Source organism: Eurypyga helias, unplaced genomic scaffold (genome assembly GCF_000690775.1).
Source record: "Eurypyga helias isolate BGI_N326 unplaced genomic scaffold, ASM69077v1 scaffold3280, whole genome shotgun sequence".
Lineage (NCBI taxonomy): Eukaryota > Metazoa > Chordata > Aves > Eurypygiformes > Eurypygidae > Eurypyga > Eurypyga helias.
Genome location: NW_010224925.1, coordinates 35,030 through 56,367, shown reverse-complemented (window position 1 = coordinate 56,367; position 21,338 = coordinate 35,030). Strand labels below are relative to the sequence as shown.

Sequence of the window (21,338 nt, the reverse complement as noted above, 5' to 3'; positions counted from 1 at the left end):
CCGTGCCATAGTTGAGCATATGAAATGGTTGACATTACCAAACAAGAACTATTTGCAGCCCTTCATAATCCAAAGGTTTTAAGGCTTTTTTTTTTTTCCCCAATAGAGTAGGAGCACAATGTCTGAATTTTGGGTTGGATAGTTACATAATACCCACCAGGTGTCACTTGGTACAATCTTGTTTGTCATGTCCTGCCCTGCAGCAGTTTTGTTGACTTTCTCTCCACTGTGAAACAAGAACAATTTTCCAGCCAGCAGGTGGTTGTACCTTAGTGGTAAATACGTAATTCCTGTAACCATGATTGGTAAATTGCCTTGGGATTCATTAGAGTAAAAGTCATTGCATGTGATGCTGTAAATCCCCAAAATAATGGGCTTAGATTATATGCAGAAGATTTATAATCTCATTAATTGCCAGTTCTAGCTACTTGTATACTAAAGCTGCATAAGCAAATCTAGGATCATTCCATTGCACTCTGGTGTCATAAAATGCCTCGCTGAACGCCTGCAATTCGTACTGCTGAAGTAATGTTAATCTGCCTTTGTTGGGTGTTAGAGAGCACAGCATCCTTTTGCTCTAAGTGTCCAGGTTTCTAAACATGCAGTTGTCGCTGAAGTTCCTCTGGCACACTTGAGGTAATCACGGCATTTTTAGTGGTACTGTTGAAACTCTTCACATATGATAAAACTTCTTTTTATCAAACCTTTTAAACTTTCTTGTTCGATGGCCCCCTGTACCTTGAAATGCGTGAAGTGGGTTTTAATTATCTAGTTAAGAGAAGTAATTGAGCTATTGATTTGGGGGAGTGGGGTAGCTGAGTGCTGGTTTTGTTTAGAGTGGTACTGGTCTGTCACGTGCGTGCTGTTCAAGAGATGATGTGCAAGTAAGAGGGGTGGTCCAGATAAAACTGGTAATCGCAGCGTATGCGTCTCAGTATTCCGAGTTTCTTCTCTGTTTTTTCCCTCCCCCAAAGCAATCATTCCTAAACGTAGAGGATTTTGAGTTTGCACATGAAGTCAGAGTTTCTGTGCTGCGTCAGTCAAGTACCAGGACGTGTTCTCCTTTCCACCTACAGCTGTAGTCGGTGTGTTCTTTACTGAGACAAGGTCATACCAGACAGATCAGCAAAGTGCCCCGTTCCTTGAACAGGGCTGTTTTGAGGGGCTTGTCTCTCTCTTTTCCTTGGGTGGAATTCCTTGGCTATTTTAGTCTTTTACCCCTATAAAAGATTGTAATCTGCAGTCTGCAAAAGAGAAATGGCTATGGGAACCGTTTTCTGTAAATCAGGTGACGATATTTTCCAGATACGTGTCCTGTAAAAGAGAAATAGAAATTTACAACATGTGTAAAGTTAAGCAGAATCAGCTTTCATTTGGGAAGTTAATTTTTAGGTATTCTGAGAGCACACATCACATCACTGTTAAAATGTATGTGCTTCTTTATGTATTTATAAATGCATATGAGAGTGTGTGTATATGTACACACTTAGAAAATCAGTCCTCTGTGTTAATTCGTTGTGAAGACCTGAAAAAAAATGGTTGGATTAATTCATTCTGAAAATTATTATTAAGGGAGGGTATTCTCACTTTGTCAGTCTTACAAAGATTTCTAGAGTGAAAGAATAATGTAGCGTAAGTGATAATTAAATTATCTCAGACTGCTGCACTTGTCATCATAACACTCAAATTTCTTTGTCTGAGTATGATGAGCTGAGCCTCTCCATAGTTATTTAGTCACAATAACATGTGACTAAAACATCTGAATTAAAGCTATGATTATATACTGTTCTGATACAGTTTCCGGTATTGAGGTGACAGCTGTTACCAGCCAGTCACACAGGATAGTATGTATTTCAGTGACAAAGTCACAGTTACTCAGAATTTTGGGAATGGCTTGGAAAGATAGCAGAAGAGGGGAATTACTGACCAAAGTTAAAATAACTGAGATTAAGCGATAAAGTGGAGAAGTTTGGCGGTAGCTACTAAGAACAGAAGCTGAGAGGATGCAGGCATATCACACTGCAGTAATTACCCACATCTGCATTTTGGGGCGGTAATCAGCTGTTTCTCGGGGTGGATTCTTACTTTTACAGTCACATGTAGATCTGTGTGCGTGTGTCTTTACTTCATAAATAGGCATTGTTATCAATGACATAACAAGAGCTTATCCTTTGAAGGTATTCGGGTCGCAGGGATGGGGAAAGTACAGGAAGCAGTTCCCGGTGGGCTTTCCCCAAACCGGTCACACCAACGGAGTTTTGCTGATTCTCTCAAGACGGGGAAGCCCCAGGCTGCTGAGCATTTGAGCCGCCTCCTGTTCCCCAGTCTGATGGGGGATACAGAGCAGAGGGGCCCAGCCTGTTACCTCGGATGTCTCATCCTGTGAGTGCATCCTACGAGGTAAACTCTGTTGAAAACATTTTAATTAGTAGCAGCGACATGGAGGTAAATGCCTTGCTGGTGTCGGAGCAACTGGATACTTTTTTGATCTTCCTAAGTAACCACGATGTCCAATATGCTTGAAACTATGCCTGAAGACAGCAGTGTATGCGTTTCTCATACCTGGCAAACGCAAATACATGAATGCAAGAAAGTACAAGTGAAATACGGGTAGAGATCGCCGTCTGCAGTGTTTGTGCGTGCTGTAATGCGTTTTCGGAAGCCAGTCACAGGCTCCAGGGTCAGCCAGCGATGCCTTAACAACAGAAGTGAGTTGGTACGTTGGCTCTCTGGCTACGAAGGTCCATCGAGTGGGCCATGCGCTCAGCCCCGTGTCCGTGGTGCCCTCTGAGGGTGGCAGCTGCTGGAGGTCACGGGCTGGTGAGAGTAAACACAACTGATGATTTACAAACTTCCATCGTACCTCTTGGTAAGAAAATTCTGCGTTCAGAACCGTTAAAATCTCAGACAGCACACTCCCTTGCCACCAAGTTAACGCTGTAGGTCCATCCTTCTGGTGCGTGTGTTTCAAAAGGCCTCCCGGCTAGCAAGTGTTTTCTTCCAATAGTTTTGGCCGGCGCTGCCACCGATTTTCATTATGTGTGTCACTGTTACTGCCGTATAATCCGAACATAAAAAACACGGTGCTGTAACAAATGACTTCACAGCATTGACAGTTATAGCAGGCCCGTTTCAAGGCTGATGAAAAATTTCCCAGAGAGATCTCAGGTCAGGTTTACATAAGCTAAACAGGAAATGATTGCCACCATTCACATTAAATCCTCAATGTTTTGTGTAACTTCATCTACATTTTATGTTCCTGCACGTCCTTCTGTCTCTCTCAGCTGATGAAATTCCACACTTCCCTAGATTAGAGAAATAAGTTCATGTTTCACGGTTGGTTATTCTCGCTAAGCTCTGCAAGGTTTGGGCTTGAATATATATTATTTAAAAGGCGGTAAAAAGTTCCTTTGGGTTTTGATAGTTTAGATTTTACATACTTTGTAAATTTTTATGATACCTAGGGGTTTGTTACTGCTTTTTCCCAATGGACTACTAATAGAAGTTAGCCTGTCTAGCCCATGTGCTAGATGCTGTTAGGATAAAACTGCCTTTGACTTTCACACCTCTCAGGGGACAAGTAATTGTTGTGTTCAAACAGCCTGTAATTGTGATCCCGCTGGCTTTCTCAGTACGCTTCTGGCTATTAGAATCATTAAACAACTCAGCACCTGTTAACAGCATTGTAAATATTCAACCCTGCTTGTGTGCAGGTTGAGTCCAATATAGGAGAAGGCTTACAGAGCCCAGCCTCATAAATTAGAGCTTCTGACAAGTCAATTATTGTGAAACTGGGCTTCACTGTGAAATAAATGAAATGGTGTGCTGGTAAAAAGGTGGGCTGTCTGTTTATAGCAAAGGGAAAATAATGACTAGATGATTCAATGCAGTGAGCATGAAACTGCATTGTTTTTATTCTTTATCTGTAATTAAATAGTTAGGCAATATAGCTTCATAGAGGGACTCAAATACAATGCAGTTTTTACACTTGGAGCATGCCAACATGTACAGTTGAACTGGCATTTATGCCTGTGCAATCAACACGCTGTCTACTGTCACGATAACTCCGTTTTCACCCATGATTTTAACACAGTTCTTCTAGATGAATGGCTTTGCTTTTTATTAGGGGAAAATGTGCTGAGTGACCAAGAAGCTCCTGCGGGTGTGCTCAAAATTATATTTACCCCATTATAGGTAGCAGTTAAAACACACTGGTACCACTTCACTCAAGATTACAAACCATTTAAGATTTTTCTTCATTTTATTTGCATTAGGCAGCTACATATTTACTGCTCTGACCAAAAAACAAATTACCAAAAGTCAGGAAATTTAAAATTCACATGGTTTTTCAAAGTTATTACAACGCCTTTTATCATTATGCCTTCAGTGGGAAATACTGCAAATTAGGCAGAGCACAAGATAAAATCTGTTTGAATTACCATCTTAAATTTCAGTGTCAAAAAAGAATTTTGTGTATTGCCTTTATCTCTTCCTTTGTTTCATCAGTATTCATCATCGGTGTTGTGGAACTGCAAATTATAGTGCCGCAGTGATACGGCGAAAGCCTGAATGCTGTGACAACAAAGTGCCTTAATTAGAATCATTTCGGTAGTGCTATATTCAATTTAGAGAAAAATACTAATGAATCATTAGTGGTCTAGATGCATGAAATAGAAAATCTTTTCACACCCTTAAGCGACTTACCTAGTTAATTTGCCCGATTATTTTCAGAAGGTAAACAAAATGTTGCAAAGTAATTTCTGCTAATAAACAGAATCTAAACATGTTCGGTGATAAGATGTCACGCAGATAAAAGGTGCAGATGGAAATATTGACCATTTTTTATCGTTACTATATTACTTCAGTAAATTTGAAAGGGGACTCATGAAAATTAGGTTGCTTTGAAAACAATGTGGGAGTAGTTTTGCTAAAAATGAGTTTTCTTTGCGTAAGGCTGATAATGTGTGGCCATATAAAACTTGTCAGTCAGTATAAATATTTGGTTTGGTTTGATTTTGGACAATAGCTATCTTTTAAATACTTGGGATCATTTCAACACACCTACATAAAATACCACAGAGTTGAATGCTCCAGTGCCATACAGATACACTTTGTTGTTGTCTAATGTAGCTGTTTCCTGCTATCAGAACACATTTTTTTAACCTTTTCCTTATGGTAGTAGTGTTTTACTCCAACTTTACTCAATTATAAGTGAATATTCAAAGCATCAGAGAATTAACCCCATAATTTGGGATTAATAACAAGGGAAAAAAATCTGGAAATGACTGTACTGCTATTTAGCAGGCAGGCTCTTTTTTCAGTTATACTGTTGCTCTTCAGAAAGATAAGTATTAAAACCTGTGTTTAAGAAAATAATAATACACATCAGACTCTCTTAATAAAACAGTCACGGAAGGATGTTTGTAGTATCTAAAAGCACAATTCCATCTTTTGAAATCTGCTAAAAGCAGCATTACAGTAAACGAAATAGAGCTTAACTCAAAGGATGGGATTCGTCTGCCCAAATATAGCATCAACAACTGATCTGACTGTCTAAATTTCCCTTTTTTTAGTCATTTCACCTCATCCCAAAGCAGGTCTCTAAAACGCTTCAGATGAATACCGTCCTGCGAGCACGCGCTTTCCGCCACGGGCAGTGAAGGGAGTTAAAAAGACTAACAGAGGTGTAGCTGCGCCTAGGTACAGTCAGCTGAAGTGGGTCTCCGCACACTGTTTGGCAGCCTGCTGTTCACCTGCACAAAATAGCACTGAAGGAACCTCATCGCCCTTTTTCCGGGGGGGACACTGAGTGCATCGTAAGGGTCGGAGTTGTTGGTGAAGCAGCCACTATGAACAAAGGAGCGGCTTCCGTCGCCACAGCAGTCTCGGTAGCCTGTTTGTGCACCAGTATTTCACAGAAATAAATGAGCAGGGACAATCTTTTTTACTGTGATTTTCACGTTTTGGTAAATCATCAGATTTTTTGTTTGTTTGAATGCCACTTTGAAATTGCATGATTTAACTGCTCTGCTTAAATTCAGAATTTTTAAACTTCCTGAGCGTGCTCAGTTTTTCTTTACTCCTCATTGAACTTAATTGTTACTTTCTGAATCGGTGGCCTGGTTGAATCTAGGGCAAAAGTTTGAGAATAAATTGACATGAAAATCTAACAATGAACACCAACATTTGGATTGGTGTAATGTTATTTTTTTCAAGAGATGTCACTGTATGCCTAGTTTTTATTTTCAGAGTTCCGGGATGTAAGAATGGTTGTTGTGTTTGGTGGGTTATCTTCCTTTCTCTTGAGATTAAAATACTGTTACTTGTGTTATTAGTGCTTGTTCACATTCATACTTATATAATCGGGAAAATATGCAATCAGCAGAATCTTCCCACTAACAAAATATAGCCAGTCCGGTTCCATTTGTATCGACCTTTCTGTTAATACAGAGTGAATTACCATCTTTCCATATGTGCATGCTTGTGTTGTGATGGTTACTCCCACAAACCATTTCAGAATCATGAATTTCTCGTTAGACCATATAAGGGAATAGTTCTCTGTTTAATTGTTTAATGTGGATATTTGCTGTTCCAAATACAAGGGTGTGTTACAGCAGCCTTCTAAGTTTTCCTACAAGACGTTATTGTTAAAAATCTTCAGAGTGTAGAAAGTATTCATGTAATGCATCTGTTTTCAATTTATCTAGATACTATAACTTGGATGACGTGAGCCATGACACTATGAATAAGTACCTCTCAAGCCTTGTTGAGAAATCCCTCTTTGATTTGGAATGTTCCTACTGTATCGAGGTTGGGGAGGTAAGACTGATTTGTGCCTTACAAGATTCAGTAAGATACATGCTCCTAAAAGTTGGGAGCAGCAAGATACACGCTCCTGATTGAGGTGTTAGAGTTTGTCTATGCACCTGTTTGTAAGACTTAACGTTGAAAACTGAGCTTAATTGGGGTTGTAGCTAAATTATGACACTAAATCAATTTTGCTGTTCTCTCTTACAAATCTTAAAATATTTAAAATATTGTAGGAACCGTTTCTATTTAAACATGTAGGAACCACGTATATTCGATTCCTCTTCTAACAGGATAATCGCAGCATTGAACCTCTGACGTATGGCCGCATTGCTTCCTATTACTATTTGAAGCATCCAACTATTGGGATGTTCAAAGATCAGCTGAAGCCTGAAAGCAACGTTGAAGAATTGCTCTTAATTCTGACAGTAAGTGCTGATATTTTCTTAACTTAAACATATGTAACGCAGGACTCTTTTAAGACACATGTATGTGTGAAAAGAACACACCAAAATTAAGACAAGCCTTATTCCCTGATCTCGAATTTCTTTTTTTTGTTGTTTTGAGTAATATACCTGAATCGTATTTTATGTTTAAAGTGTTTCATCTATTCACTACATCAGAATTACTGTATGCACCTGTTTCTTACCTTACATCCCTTTAGAATGTTCAGGATCTATACAAATCTGATTTTTTTTCCCTAAGTAACTTGGGTGTAATACTGAAGTGCCAGAATAGTAACTGCATATTGCAGCTGCAGGATCAGAAGTGGAGAAAGACCTTGAATTCAGTGCAGGCATTCCCCAGTGCCAGCTGAGAACTTATCAGTGCTGCTCTCTGCATCCAGGAACAGCTTCCTAGCAGCCACGGTAAAGGGAGTTAACTCTTTCCTGGCTGACCCAGCACACATGCCAACATCCTAAATCTGTACCAGGGCCATTACTTTTCACTGGGACAATCTGGAAGGTACAGCAGCTTTAAGAAGTAGGGAAGACACATGGGTAAGACCTGTTTCCTAGAATGCCTTCTTTTCCTTCTCCGAGCCACCTCACGATCCCTGAGGTCAGAACCTGCAATAATGCCAGCTCATAAAATTAGTGACTGTTTAGCAGGGAAGTGCAATGCAAGGCAAAAGATTTTAGGATACAAATCTGGAGACAGGTTGTACAAGACAGCGTGATAGTATTACGTTCTCATCATACAAGAATCAGGTTTTACTCCATTTTCCTTTTTAAGTACTCAGGTAGTTACATCTACAAAATCTTCTTTTTCAAAATGATGTAGCTCCACTTGTATGCATATATTTGAAAACAGGAAGTGCCTGGATGTTATCCAGGAAAACTTATTTCTGCCCACTTACATATATAGTCTCTATTATATTATATACATCATGCAAGTGCCCCAAATCCTTTAATATTCTGATTTCCAAGTTTTAACTTCAAAATCTATAGCCCCAGCTTACCGTGTTTACGGTTGTTACTTTTTGATTCATTATTGGTTTGAGGTGCTGCCAAAAATTCTGAGGAGAACTGCAAGAACAATACAGATAGTGCTGTTCAGCAGTTTGCATCTCGACAAAACCTGATTGGCATTTTATGACACTAGGAAAGACGCTTTTCTAGCACAGAGTCTTCCTGATAAATTTAAATCGCCTGCTGCAGGCATTCGGAGTGTTACAGCTCAGAAATAAAGGCCACAGTAATCTTTGATAACGGAAAGCGTTAGATGGCCTAAATAGGGGAATTGCTATCACTGACCCTGTGATGTCTGTTGTTTTGTTGTCAGAAAACATGGCAAATTATATGAAATGAAATTCAGTGTATCCAGCTGAATTCAGAATGGTAATCAACCATGATTCCTATATATGCTGTACATAAAACAACTGAAATTTTAAAAAGAAATACCCACTAGGGAACAGAATTTAAATAAGACAATGTTGAGTATTCAAGGTGAGAGCTTTACTTCAGCTGCTCTCTCTTTAAAATCTCTTCTTCTCTTTAGAGAAAATACTCTCCACCTAGAACTTCAGTATTGTTTTTCGGACAAATTTGGACAGGGAAGGTTTGAGAATAGCATTAGCAGAGATGGGGGACTTTTCATGACACTGCCTCAGCTAGTGAGCCGTGGGAGATGAATGATGGAAGCAGACCCTGTGCTGTCGCTCTGATGTCAGGGCTCCTCGTCTGTTTAAACAGTTGGCATCCATGAAGCGCGCAGGTAAATGTCAAATATTTCTGCTGTAGATTAAATCTGGGACCCTACTGTTGGCCACAGACTGTAAAACTTAAAATTCATTGATTTTGTTTTAATTCTTTCCTTTATTTTTTTTTCCTGGAAATATATTCTTGAAATTGTCCATTTACAGTCTTAAGAGGAATGACACTAAATGTGGAATCAGCTAGGCATCAAAATGCCCCATGTGTCAGTTTGAAAGATTAGGAAGGTGTATGAATGCTGGATGCCATTATAGCTGACAGTTTTTCCTTACTTTTTATGCAGACGTTGATTTTTCACAATTACGAGTGGAATTACTGTTCTGCCCTGTTGAAGGTGTAAATTGAAAGGTTTTTTTCAATCTGATGTAGTGTGGAAAAGAATTGCCGTTTCAACAGTTATTGCCAAGTTTTCTTTTTTTTCCCCCTAAACACTGTGAATTAATGAGTTTGATAATTACAGCAGTTGCTTCACACCTCTATTGTTAACCAATGACATTACATCTGCCTTGCTCCACTGGTGCCCTCCTCCTTCTTATTGAAGCATTTAGCAGTTTTGGCAATAGGGAATTACATGGCATGGGGTAAGTAGTCTAATTAGGTATAAGTGAAAGTCCTGAGGGAAAAGGTTATTTAAAAAGTAATTTGAAGGATCTCTTAATGATGCTGGGACTGAAAGCTGTAGCTGTGGTGCAAAAAGACCTGTTATCATTGAAAAAAAAAAAATCGTGATTATTGTGCTGATTACTCCGTAAAGTTTTGATTTTTGGGCTGCGTTATTTAAGAATAACCGTCCAAAACATTTCCCAAATGCAGTTGCAGGATTTTGTAGATGTGACGTGTGGGTCTCTTTTTTGGTAGCATTATTCCTAATCTTGCAAACCCTCACAGGCATTTACAAGTTGTCTGATGTGTATAAGGAAGGCAGAAGTGTACAGTTTTTAAAAGAAAACCCTGATGCTGTGAGTTTGAAACGGGATATATACAACTTCTTACCAAATTGTCCATGTGTAACTCAAAAAGGAACAAAATTTGTTTCAAAGAAAACTGAGGAAAAAGAAAGATTGCATTCAAGAATTTAGAAATTTATGAACTTAAGAGTTTTAACTCTGAGTTTGATGAAGGGATTTTGAGTTTCAGATTGGTATTTTGCCATGCTGATGGGAGTGTTTAGAATCCAGGATGATTGACCAGTGAATTATCAGTGAATCTTTGCAACTCGTGTGAAAAAGTAGTTTTGAGTCATTCTGTTTCTAGTGCTGCTGAGAGTCTTAAAAAAATCACTTCATAGCAAGATTTGTTTGCATTTCGTAGCCCAGACCATTCATCATCTTTTCCATTATCTGTTTTCTCTGGGTTTATTTTATCTTTTTCATTTGTTTATTTGCCAGCATTTTGCTAGATCAGTATGTTTTAGAGGTTTAAGTATCCATACATGAACGGGAACACGGCAATAGGTGAGGTACAATCCCCTCACACTTTCCCTTCTCAGTAAACCTGTGCTGGAGGAGTTTGATCCCGTTTGGGTTGGCAGTTAGCAGGCGGAGTTCAGATTCAGCTACTTCAGCAACTGACCTGTGCTAGTGGGCTTGTGCTTCTTCTGAGAGAAAATGATTGGGGCTTTTCCACAGAGCTTTCTTTAAAACTTGCCTAACTGTGCTTCAGACAGCAATAATCCAAATTAGCTTAATCGCTGTTCTCTTAAGGTGCTGCTTGCATTAAGTATTATTGATGAGAAAGGGTTTATGAATTATTAGTGACAGGCTGGATTTCCCTGAGGTACCTAAACACTGCTTCCTTTAATTCTGAAAGTTAGGTGCACAGATTAGAACAGAGGCCTAGGTAAAAAACAGTGAGAGATACCTTGGGGTAATTTGTCATTTTCTGTACTAAAGCAGCAGTCATCCCAAATCTTTTGAAAATCAAACGTACATTTGTTGCACCTTGAAGAAAGGAAGTCTCTCTTGGCGACTGATCAGGGCTGTGATGGCTAGATCCACTAGCTTCATAGAATCACAGTATGGTTTGGGTTGGAAGGGACCTTAAAGACCATCTAGTTCCAACCCCCCTGCCATGGGCAGGGACACCTTGCACTAGACCAGGTTGCTCAGAGCCTCATCCAGCCTGGCCTTGAACACTTCCAGGGATGGGGCATCCACAGCTTCTCTGGGCAACCTGTCCCAGTGCCTCACCACCCTCCCTGGGAAGAACTTCTTCCTGATATCTAATCTAAACCTCCCCACTTTCAATTTAAACCCATTACCCCTTGTCCTGTCATGACAGGCCCTTGTAAAAAGTGTCCCCCCCCCCAGATTTTGGGTGATTTGTTACTACACTTTTCTGGTTAAAATTCTTATTTATGGACCAAATACTTTGCATATCTGTTCATACTGTACAGTGAAGGGGAGAACATTGCCATCTTTCAGCCCTTGTTTTATCGACCTGTTGTCCCTTATTTATGTTTCTGAATTCTACCTACAAGAGAGAACTGGCTGGTTTTCTCATGCCTATTGCTGTCTTTCATGTAAATGGGTTACAAGAGGTGGGTTTCTTTCTAACTGAGGGGATGAGGGACAGAACAGCAGGGTGTTCGTGTTACTCTGGGACATACCTATCCATCTTTCTCTAATATAAACCTGGGCTTCCAAGTTTGATATCCACGTACCTCTTCCCTACATTTCTGTCTGATAGTTGACATGGGTTTGTTGCACTGGCTTGTATTGGACTATTCTGAAACTCGGAAGAAAACCTGGCATTGCTGGAGGAGCAGATTTGGAAGGTAGAAGGAGAAGGCTGATGAAGCAGGTGCTTTCCATCCCAATTACAGACATAACAAAAGAGTAGTTACAAACTCGTTATGTGTCTTTCCTTACCTGTTCACTACTTGGACTGTGAGATTCTATGTAACTCAGTTAACCTATAGCTTTAGTTTCTGTTCATCATCATTGGCACATCCTGTTCTAACCAGTCTCTGCGACTATTTACATTCTCAGTCTAAAATAATTTTATTTCCTTGGCAGGATTCTATCTTACAGCTGTTGGTTCAGTCTCCTGTGAAGGGGCCACGAAGGTTTTGGCTCAGTGATAAACCATCTTTTCTACTGGTCTCCAGTTAGATGCCAGGGAAGAAGGAATTAATAACTTACAAAAGCATTGTCCAAGATGAAGCTAATGTCAGCTGTATTGTGTAATATTTTCTCTGCAAGCCATGGCAGGAGCACTGCTTTTGGGTTTTTTAAGATATCTTGTAAAACTGGGTTTATGTTCTGTGAGCCATTTCAGAAAAAAAATCAGATCACTCTTCGTAAGTTAGTCATTTTCTAGTTTAAGTTTACATTTAGCTTTAAGGTAGGAGGAAGTAAATGTGCTACTGTGATCTTCTTCAAGGCTTAAAAATATGGCTAGACTGTATTCCTTATGATATTCTTTTTAAATTCAGCATTTCAGTGTCATAGAATCATAGAGTGAATCATAGAATGGTTTGGGTTGGAAAGGACCTTAAAGATCATCTAATTCCAACTCCCCTGCCATGGGCAGGGACAAGTGTCAAGAATAGAAATACTTTATTACATAAACTGTACATGCTAACCTTTAAAGAACTTACATATTTGATTTCACATACACCCTGCGTTCTCAGCAACGTGCACACGACTGCTGTGGCCACTCTGCAAATAGGGTCGGGCCTGAGCCATTATGTGTATTTTAGTCACCCCTTATAAAAGGAGAAAACTGTTACCGCTTACCATTAAATCTTTTCTTCACAATAAATCCATACCTAGCACTGTCCCGTGCATAAATTTCACCCGAAACACAGGCACTTCCAGGATCATTTACTTAATTTTTATGTGGGCTATATTCTCTGGAATGTAATGTTTTGAAACATTTGTGCTTCAGTTCCCACTTTAGAACGTCGAGGCAGCATCACAGTGTGTTAAATGGAATAGTTTAAATTTGAAAATCGTATTTGGTTTCATGAAAGTAAAACAAAATGCTACAGTGAATTTCAATAGCATCCAAATTTCATCATCTGTGTCCAGGATATTCAAAAAATACCTTGTAGTTAGCAGAAAGAGTATGTAACACACGAAAACTTCCACGTGAAATTTGTCTTGTCTTTTCTGTAGTCCCAGTAGAGGGAGCAGTTTTGAATGTTGCTGTACAACTTGAATATAATTTTTTTTTTCCTAACATCTTGACACAAGTATTTCTTATTTTTCCAAATGGTTGCTTGCTTTTTAGTTTGAAAGCACCGTACGCTGCCCCCCTTTCCAGAAAAGCACAGTCAGTTGGTGAACCGAGCCGACCTTGCCCACCGCTGACAGCTAACTGAACATGGCATAAGCCTTTCGTTTTCACAGCATCAGTCAGAAAGAATTGCATCCAAAACCAAAAGACATAACACCTGCCCATCTCCAATACACATCACTTTCTAATCTCGGATCAACAGATACGCTTTCTTTTCCCCTCTGATCCCTTTGCTCAACTTCTGTCGTTACTTGCCAGTTTAAAAATCTGAATCAATGCTCAGGAAAGTTAAAATGAGACCTATTTTAAAGTTGAAGGTTTCTGACATAAATCTCCCACAAGGTAGGCTGTAAGACACCTGTTATCGTGCAAGTAATATAGTATCTTTAATTTTTTAATGTATTTCAATTGCAGAGCTGTGTCCAAGGGAAAAACTTGTGAACGTGGATGTAGCTGTGTAGTGGGAGCCAGTAGCCTCAGGCTGTATCCTGGTTTCAAACAGCTGCTTCAGTAACTGTTTCTGTCAGAAAGATGAGGAAATAAATTCCTTTAGCAGGAGCTATAGATGCAGCTATAGCAGCAAAACATGCCCATTTACCAATGAAAACTATCTGGATGAGCCAGGAAGCTGCTACACTGGTGTCCACCAGGGTAGCTGGGAGTACTGCCCTGGTCTGGTGCTCACGAACGTGCATGTTGGCTGCCATCTGTGGCAAATCAGTGCTTGTCCTTGGCGTGTGTGCTCGGAGCAAGGTCGGTGGCGGCGAAGCTTGGTTGAGCTGACTGCTTAAAGCGGCTGGCAACGCGACCACACGCCATTTTATTCACCTAATTATTTATTTTAGCACAAAAGTCCTTTCCTTAACCACTTGACAGAACCATAGCCATCGTCACTGTGCCAGGCTCCAAACCGTGCGTCATCGTGTTCCTGCAGCCAGCGCTTCGCAGTGCCAGGGAAACGGCTCCTTTCAGCAGTCGTGCCGTCTGGCTCCGTTTCCACCTGCACAGCGTATTTGCCAAAATAACGTTTGCGTTTGTTGAGACAAAACTGGAGCTCTGAACGGCCTCTTTGCTAAGGTAAAGCTGAACATCCTGTAACACGCAGTGCTGCGTTGACAAATGGCCCTGGGTCCTCACACTGCGGGTACCCCCGAAGGCGGTCTCCCAGGGTCGGTGTGCCTTCAGCAAGTCGGTACAAGCTCTACCTACTCTTTGCCTCCCGATCTCTAATTAGAGCGTAATAGGCAAATTTAGGCCCCCTGCAGCCAGCAGCTTTGTCTTCACTGGTTTCTAGTTATGTCCTTCGCTTTTGATGGAATTATACCACTGTGCTGTAAATTACTGCAGTTACAATCGTATTGCTGATGAAATTGTTTTCACGGAAGTAGGTTCACTTATTGACACCAGCTCGGCCTTAGTGGCTGCTGTGTAAGGGCACAGAGGTGTTTTCCTCTGTCAGCAAAGAAGTTTTTGCTCAGACTCGTAAAACCATTAAGGAGGAGGATGGCATTTTGTAGCTTGTTCTCTGATTGGAACTGAGATTTCAGGAAAAGGACTGGTTTGGCTGAAACAATTGCATCATACAGGGTTGGTATCCAGCCTATATTGTTCCTTTAGCACAGTAGTTTAAAAAAGGGACATAAGAGGATTACTGATCAGTCCTTAATGAAGTATCTGACACTTGTATTTTCCTATTTACATTTAGATTCTTTCTTTGTCTCTCTCTTTCTTTCCCTGATGGAACTTGGCTAGCTGCAGAAGGTTGAATTTTATTGTAAATGTCGATGTTACACATTATCACAGAACTTCTAAGAAATCAGCCTCTCGTATTATTTGCCTGGTATTTACGAGGTGCTTTATTTCACAGTTACTTGGGTAGCTCATGCTGCCCATAATGCTAGAAGAAATCGCAGAGGGATTTTTGCTACTAAACGACCCAAACTTTTCTTAGCATTTGAAGAAGGGAGTATGTGTACTTGTCTGTTTGGTACAGCACAGTACGCTTGCTTTTAGAGAACACAGTTGCAGGTTTTCTTCACCTCTGCAGCTTCATGAGTGGGGCCCAGGCATCCAGCAAAATACTGCAATTGTTATATGTGAAAACTGTCAAATTACACTCTTTTCTGAGTAATTTTATCTGGGATGATGCTCGAATACAGCTTTCCTTAATTTATAGTAGGTGATTGTCCTATTTCCATGGAAGCGTCAAACCAGACGTCACCAATTTGATTGGGTTGCCCACACGCCAACTCCCCACTGCCTTTTCTTTCTGTCTTCCAGTCTCAGCAAGCCAGCAAAGATTATTCAAACTTTTCTAGTTTTTATTCTAGTTTTCAGAAAGAGGAAATAACTCAAGTCTATTCCTCTCATTTTAGAGGGCGAGAAAATGGCAAAAACCCCGGTCACAACCGGTCTCTTAAATCCTTCTCCTGTCAAGGCGAAGGCATGCTACTATCTTGGCTTACATTTATTTAGTGTGTGCACGCGTGTCTACTCACAGAACAGTTGTAGGTACGACTGATGCATACCGTATTAAGAAATTGTCTCTTAAACATACTAAATCATTGAATGCACAACATTCTGTAGGTTAATGAGATGAATTCCAGCTGCTTTATCATTTGCTTAAGGCAGCAAGCAAATGTAAACAACGTGAGGTGTAGATAACAGATCATTTTTTCTCTTGTATATGATTGTCTTAATATTTACTATATGCAGTCATAGAAGATGCTAATTTTGAATACTTCTGTAGCTGTAAGAATGCGTGTTTGCTTTCTCTTGATTCACACAGAACAGATGGATGCTTGACTGCCTGCTAATCCACAGCTGGAATGGTTTCAGCGGTTTCCACGTTGCTGGGTTAGAGTGGCTTTTCTAGTGGACTGAGAGGGCAGCAAGAGAGGGATATCATTATTCATCAGTATCCCAGTGGGATCGCTGCCAGCAGAGATTAATTTTTTCTGTTATGCTTGTAAAACAAGCTCAGGTGGAGTCTCTAATCCTCAGGGCACGGGTGGCAGATCAAGGAAGATGCTACAAAGCTAGTTAATTTTCAGATTCTAGGGGAAACAGAAGCTCTGTTAGATGTATAAATACATGATTGCAAATTTAAGTAGCTCAAATCCAAATGGGATCTTCCCAGACATCTGGTACTGGAAATCTCTGTTTTCTTTGTCTTTTAAAAGAAGTTCTTAAAACTTTATACCAGAGGCAAAATACATGCAACTCTCTTAAATCGTCAGTTATCTACCCATTTTAGTTTTTTTTTATACAGTTCGTGCAGCGTGCTTTAGACTGCCTCTGCTTACAGGTGGGAAAGACAAGGTGTAAACCTGCGTAGGAATACTGAGTCTACACTATTCTCACACGCTTGTGTGCAGTGAACATCACCGCGACAAATTATCACTTGCCATCCAGAAAGGGTTAGATCTGCCGCAGCAGTGCGCGGTACCTCCCCTTCAGGGTTGCAACGGGATGTTCTGCTGAGGCCGTGTGTGGTACAAGGGCGTTTCTGCCGTGTTGCTCACCGCATCGGACTGCCGGTCATTCGGGACAGAAGTGCTGTTAGAACTCCCTCAAACCAAGTGCACCGAATGCTGACAGATTGTCCATTTGCTTAATAGACTTGAAATAGTTATCCTTCAACTCCTTTTTTTCCTGTTGTGACTGCCCCCCTGCCCCACCCTGGTCGTTACCAGCGACTTCCGTTACCTTGGAGCTCTCGAGTTCTTCAAAACACTGGGTCAGATTTTCGAGCAGCGTTAATCCAAACAGTTCCACTGAAATGAGTGGAGATGTGCCAGTTTTTATCAGCAGGGAACTACCCTTATTGAAATTTACTTGCAGCAGCTGTCACTTCCTCTTACAGTTGTGTTTTTTTATTATTACATTAAACTATTTTCATTTAAAAGTGCTCAAAGTGAGACCAGTAGCGTTGGCTCGCTGAACAGACATTGTGCGTGGAGGCACCTTCCAAGTTTCCCATATCCTTCTGCCAGTTCATATTGTTCTTCTGTTATTCTGGGCTTGAGCCTCTCTTGAGCAGAGGCTGCTACTCATTTCACCACATGATGACAGGTATTCACGCCTGTGAACTTTCTATTCCCTTTTGTCCCTGGTCACACAGTGGTCTAGATCCAGAACTTAATCCAGCGCAAAAATGCAGCAGCGTGCGTTTGCGGCTCCCCACGAGGGGAGCTGCCGCAGGTCAGCAGATCTGAAGGCGGGTTTTCAGCACACCGAGCTTTTACAGCTTGCCATTAACGTGTACAGTATGTATGGGCCCCGTTTCACATGAAGAACTTACTCCTGTCTCCATGCAGAGGAGCGTTAACTCGATGCAGAGATCTGTTAACGTCTTCCCTGGGTCTGGGCTCTGCACTGGAAGATCCCAATGGAGGATCAAAGCCAAAGACGGAAAATGACTGATCACTTTCCTGGGGAAAGCTGTGTGCCAGGATTTGCTATTACAATTTCTATTGCTATCATCATCTCAATCAGTAGTTGAGCCAGCTGATTCAGCCAAGCGCAGCTTCAAAACTTGGACAAACATCCAGATGGAACTGAAGGAGATTTCTCATGGCAATCAGACTTTTGAGTGTATACTCGGAGAGATTTTCCCAGTTTTCTGTTAGCACATTACTGAGTTCATGCACTGAAAAGCTTGTCTGTATTAGTGCAATACAATTGCCTTCAATACAGCCAAAAAAAGTCGGTTTTAAGTCTTTCCTATGAGTTGAGATTACAGGGGAAGAAAGTTGTGGGTCGCTGCCCCATCGAGGTGTTAAGATTAAAAGAATGTCAGTATGGTAATACATTCGGAATGTGCAGGTGCAGAGCGTTCTCATGAAAAGTAATGGGGACAGTCAGGCATCTTAGAGAGCTGAAAATCTCAAATACACCATTTCCAGTGATAAAATGCGATAATTCTCCCACATCACTATAATTCACTTTATAAATGGAATTCATACCATTCCGTTTACATTTTTTTGCTGTGGTCAAAGTAACTTATTCTGGGTGAATAAGGTGCATGCCATTCCAGTTTCAAGCTGTTTGCTCTTACTTTTGTTCTACTTTAGTCTTCTTTTGCATTCATTTTCCTTTAAACTGTGCAAGAGTTACAGGCTTATTTTTATGATCAGTAACTGGTAACTAAAGCCACCTCTACGAAAGTTGTACAGGCCTAATACCATGAAAGTACCTGCACAACTGGGGGGGAAAATGAATTTATGGTAGGGATGGGTTTTATTAGGACTGGCCAAAAAAGTAGCACTGAATTATGATTGTGATCATAAACTTTATGAAATAGGGATTGAGAGAGTTAAGACTTAAAATCATGAATCCGTTCCTTGTTTATTTTTTTTTTAGTAAATCATGCAATTTAAAAGGGAATTATTCTGAAACAGAGTGGTTCTGTGAGTACATTTTTTTTGTATTTTATTAAACCAGTTACAATGATTGTGTTACCTATTGCTGCATCTTCCCCCCCACCGAAAGCTCAGATCTCTGATACGCTTAGGAAACTTCAGGGGAAAAAAAAAAAGGGAAACGGACTTCCAAGTTAGTATAGAAGTCCTAAGAACTTTTTTCCCATGTCAAATTGCTGTTATTATCTATAATCCTCCCTGTCCCACGTGCTCGCATGCTTGCATATTCTTTTAGCGGCGCCATGCCGAAGCCGAGGCCTGTAATTTAACTTTGCGCTTCAGAAGTTCCCGGCCCCGCCAGGTCACTCCGCGCTACTGGTAGCTAATATTGCTGACCTCCTACTGCTCTGCGCGCGGTGGCAAAGGTCTTTCAGACTCCTGACCCCTGGTCGTCAGGAATGTCATCGGTAGTTTGTAGTTCGGATGTTTTAAGTAAAAGGTGAACTTGTGAAATCTAAACCCTTCGGGGCATTTTGAAGTGATCACTCAACTGTTTCATTGCCCTGGCTTGTACTTTTTATGACGTCCGTAATTGTAAAATCTGTGGTGTTTATCATATGCAGCTATTTAAAAACAAAAATCCAACACTTGTCTGTTTAAAATGAGAAGTCTGAGAATACAGTTATCTATGATTTCTCCGATCGCTAATGTGAGAACTTTATAAGAATTGTAAGAACTTTTAACTTATGCATTCTTATAATGTACGTTTGTAGGTCCCATTACTGAAATGAGTCCATTTTAAATCCGAAAAGATAGTTGTAAATTATTCTATTAAAAATGACAGATTTGCATAATGGCGTATTGACAGGTTTTACAATTTTATCTCTTCAGTTTCTCATGCTCAACTGGAAATTTCCAGTGGCGCCTCTGGGAAGCCTTAAATTTAGAGGCGGAGCCCACAGTAGCCTGACATCACTATTTTGATGCTACCTAGTTAATGGGGTAAACTTTACAATTCAAATTCTGTATGACTACCTTTTTTTTTTAACATGTATTTTTATCTGTAAAAAATGCATTAATGACTAATTAGGTAATAAAGAAAAACCAGTATTTGTTGCAAAAGGATACTGAGCAGCCCTCATCCCTTGGATGTTGCTTTCCATCCTACGCATATCTCTTTTCCTCTGGTAATTTTTCCAAAAGTAGAGCTTGGTGAGCACTCCGACGGAGTACTGCAGAAGTGGCAAGGTCACCTCCTGTCACCCACGCCGGAGTGGAGAGTTGGTGCAGGCCGAGTCCCCCGTGGAAGGCACGGGCGCTGCAGAGGGAGTCCCCTTTGCCACAGTCAGGGACAGCTGCTGCCCAGGGCTGCAGCTCTTACTCCCCCAAGGCACCAGGGCTGGCACAGGCCTTTGCTTTCTGCCTTTCCTCCCTGCCAGCCACCGACCCTGGAAGCAAGGGGTCGGAAAGCCCCCATGGGACAGGAACTGCACTGCGGAGTTGGCTCTAATCTGCTGGACGCCATCTGACTCACTGCCACGTGCAGCTACAGAGAGAGGTGTTCCATGGCGTGTGAAGGCAAGGAGCGTATTTAGTTGTGGTCTCTCCGTTGAATTACACTGTCACGTGGTAAATATATTATAATCTCACCTGACAATCTGTGTTTTCTTCTTTTGCATCATGTGAGCCACTCTTCAAGATCCCTACAAAACTTGGGCCTGCTCTGTTTCTTCGCGCAGCAGGCCAGGCTGCTCTAAAAACCTGGAACATCACTTCTGCAAAGTTTGTCTTAAAAGTACATTTTTACATGTGTAAAGCAGAGCGAGGAAGCTCTTTGTGCGAGTGTCTGGTGTGTAAGAGAGGCTTCTGATCTAAAGATCCCTGTGCTGTATAGTGGCTTCAATAAGCTGGTAGAAATTACGTTTTTCTTTTAATATGAATCTTAAAAAACATTCATCTTGTTTGTTCTTAAACCTTCTAACTAGTAATATATGTTTATAACTGGCTTTAACCAGGGTATTGTCCTAGACCTTTTATATCGAAGAGTAAAAAAAAAACCACCCAAACATTTTAAACTTTGAAAGTTTGAATTATGTCCCATAAAACTGAGACCAAAGCATATACATTTATAGGCTACCAATAAACTCCTTAAAATAGGAGTTTATAATGGAATCACTAACACAGATACAGTTTTCAGAGCAGTAATTCTAGCAAGTACTTCTCCAATTCCATTTTTCAATTTTCTTTACTTTTTGGTGTGAGCTGAGAAAACAAACTTAGGACTTGTAAGTATGTGGTCAGTTTGTGCTTTTGTTCTTTTTTCCTCCCCCCCGCCATGTTTTCTCACATTTGTTTGTTTTCTGAATATAAATCTGAGCTCACTTGTGTTCCAGCTGCCTGCCAGGATACATCTGCATAAATTTCATGTCTTTATTTGTAAATCAAACTCACACTTGAAAATCTGAAGATAAAATACAGTGTAAATATGTTGATGAATTTAAATAATTTTCATAATGTACACTTCTGTCATTGTGTCACATAATATGGTCTTGTGCTCTTGGGAAGAGCATGGGCAAAGGAAGATTAACTTGGGAACTTAAGTGATTTCTTTTATTTTCCTTATAATACAGTTAACAGGGTCAAATTAGACTTCTGTCAGCACATTAATGGAGATTGAGGATAGTTACAGACTGCTTTAAACACTGGAAAC

General features: G+C 40.5%; 1 protein-coding gene across 1 annotated transcript in view; it reads left to right on the top strand.

Annotated features, from left to right (window-relative positions):
- The window catches only part of LOC104506279 (activating signal cointegrator 1 complex subunit 3-like), a gene marked incomplete at its 5' end in the record, with an annotated part of 133,137 nt that overhangs the window by 85,306 nt on the left and 26,493 nt on the right, over positions 1-21,338 (top strand). The window contains 2 exon segments of the mRNA XM_010147180.1: positions 6,708-6,819; positions 7,101-7,235. Coding sequence (XP_010145482.1) covers positions 6,708-6,819; positions 7,101-7,235 — 247 coding nt within the window.